This window comes from Austrofundulus limnaeus, unplaced genomic scaffold (assembly GCF_001266775.1).
Source record: "Austrofundulus limnaeus strain Quisiro unplaced genomic scaffold, Austrofundulus_limnaeus-1.0 Scaffold288, whole genome shotgun sequence".
Classification (NCBI taxonomy): domain Eukaryota; kingdom Metazoa; phylum Chordata; class Actinopteri; order Cyprinodontiformes; family Rivulidae; genus Austrofundulus; species Austrofundulus limnaeus.
Window position 1 is genome coordinate 163,823 of NW_013952690.1, and position 2,493 is coordinate 166,315.

Here is a 2,493-nt window from a genome sequence, read left to right on the forward strand (position 1 = left end):
CCTATAAGGCCCTGAATAGACAGGCTCCTGTATATCTGCCCGACCTCCTGCAGCCTCATGTGCCCATCAGATTGTTTAGATTTAATGATCAGTTGCTTTTATCTGTCCCAAGGTCCAGGCTGGTCCACAGAGGTGAGTGAAACATTTTTAGTTGTTGCTCGTAAACTGTGGAATCAGTTGCCATTTTATTTTAGGTAGACCTCAACTCTTGGAGTTTTTATCCTAAAACACGTTTTGCACAGGCTTTCAATGCTGCGTAAGAGTTAACTTTTTTGGTACCATTTAATGATTTTATTTTATGTGTTTATTCTTTTCATGTTTACTGATGTAATTTGTTGCCTCTGTGTGATGCACTTGGTCAACAGCAGTTGTTCTAGAATGTGCTGTATAAATAAATTTGATCTGATTTAATACATTTATACATGGTAAAATAGCCAACTGCTTCAGTGGCCCAAGCACATTAAATGTAGAAACTGGGTGCCCTAAATATTTCTAACCACATCTAACTTAAGATACAAGATTGTAGTTTTCATTTTACACTTTGTGTAAAATGATTAATATCAGTAAATAGTTGTGTTAAAAATGCTAGTATATGTTCTTACAAATCAAAACTTTCATCCATCAGTACACGGTACATCTAACCAGAAGGAAAGCCCTTGAATATTTTAGGACCTCTGATAAATCAAAAAGAATTTCCAGTCAAACCAGTTCAAAAAGCAATATTCTTGTTTTCTCTGTTTTGATGAAATTCATGAACTTGTTTTCACTTTTGTGAGAAAAACTTTAGACTCTGAGGTGCCATGTTTTCTTTCCTCCCTGTTGTAACTCAGCTTTTGGCAAACTACACAGTCAAGATTGATTACATAGCAGCCTGAGAGAATGATGAATATGTCTGCAAAGTGAGATGAGTGGGGGAACGCAAATGAAGGTATACTGAAAGATGGTAGATGAAAAAAAAAACACACAATGAAACAATGCATAAACACACAAAAGTCGAAAAGAAATCTATAGTTAATAGACAGACCTAACGGTGCTTCCAGGAGCTGCCTCTATGGTCCAAACACAATTCAGGTTGTGTTCATATGGAGCTGGGTAGCCCGGAGACAAGATTCGACCGGAGGGCTCGTCCTTGATGGTCCCCCCACATTCAGCTTAAGAAGTGGAAACAAACAGAAAGAGAGAGAATGTGGACAGCGGTTTAAAGCTTGACACAAAAAAGAAACGCATCCAAGCTGACACATTTCTTTCCACTTCCAGAACAGTGTGTCTAGTCCATTTGTTTCCATTATCATTACATACAGACATAACTCTCAGTATAATAAACGTGATGCACTATGACAGCTTTTTCTCCCTCTCTCTCCACATTTTGAGTGAAGAAAAGCAGAGCAAATATGTGTGCATTTATATACATGTATTGGGCTAAAAAAAGAAGAAAAAAAAAAAAAAAACAGCATATCATAACCCTGATCATATCTTGTTTTGGAAAGCTGGTTGATCTGCTGAATGACTAAATTTCTATTTAGCAAACTGAAATTCAAGCCAACTTTAGAACATGACCTTATAAATAATACTGTAAAAATACTTTGGTATCTATCTAAAATACATTAGCATGTATACTGTACAGTATGCACAGAACAGAAGTGTGTCACAGCAAATAGAAAATAGAGATCAGCTGTAGCATTTTAATCAGTCAACTAACCATTCAGTTAACCAAACATGTCATCAAAACAGCTAAAAAACTGGCTGGAAAAGGACAATATTTTCCCACATGCAGCTTTGAATGATACATTGCCTTTAAACATGCTCTTTGACTGGAATGCAGTTGTCAGTCTCTCTTCTGCCTCCACTTTAAGTGCGGGATGGGGAGCAAAATAAAAGCAATTTTTTTCCAGAATCAACTGTTTTCCTTCACAACTTTAAGATTTTTTACATTACGCATTATTTCACACTGATTTTTTTCCCCCAATAATAGAGTTTTTTTAGACGTTTTTTTTAAATTTAATTCCAGAAATTTTTATTAGCATGCAGCTCCAGCAATACCTGGCTGTAGCTGCAACCACCACACGACATGCTCACACACACAACAAAACATACCTACTGACTGAAAAAGCATGCCCTTGTCCACTACAAAACACACACACTTTATTTTGCTATGGTACATGGGTTTGGATTAGCCTTAGTGTGAGGGGTATGTGTTGTGTACTGGCTGGGGCTGCAGCTAGTCCCTTCTCTGCAGGTTTGCCATGTTTGTGACCATTAAGAAAACTAATGGATGTGCAAGGATCAACCAATGAGCATGCAGGATGCTCACTGACAGAGTAATGCTACTGAAAAGTATTTATCTATTATTTATCCATAAACAGTCCACATACTGAAGCAGCAGTGCAACAGTGAAATAATGGTTTCTCCGTTTACTGTAGATTTACATTTTTGATAGTTTTTTTTTTTTCCTGAAGTAAAAACACTAGACAAACGCAATGGCATATATATATA

At 36.7% G+C, this 2,493-nt stretch overlaps 1 protein-coding gene across 2 annotated transcripts in view; it reads right to left on the reverse strand.

The window, feature by feature from the left end:
• Nucleotides 1-2,493, reverse strand: part of csmd2 (CUB and Sushi multiple domains 2) — a gene marked incomplete at its 5' end in the record, with an annotated part of 325,712 nt that overhangs the window by 121,442 nt on the left and 201,777 nt on the right. For both annotated transcript variants that reach the window (XM_014021334.1, XM_014021333.1), the window contains 1 exon segment: nucleotides 1,025-1,151. In XM_014021334.1, the coding sequence (XP_013876788.1) occupies nucleotides 1,025-1,151 (127 nt within the window).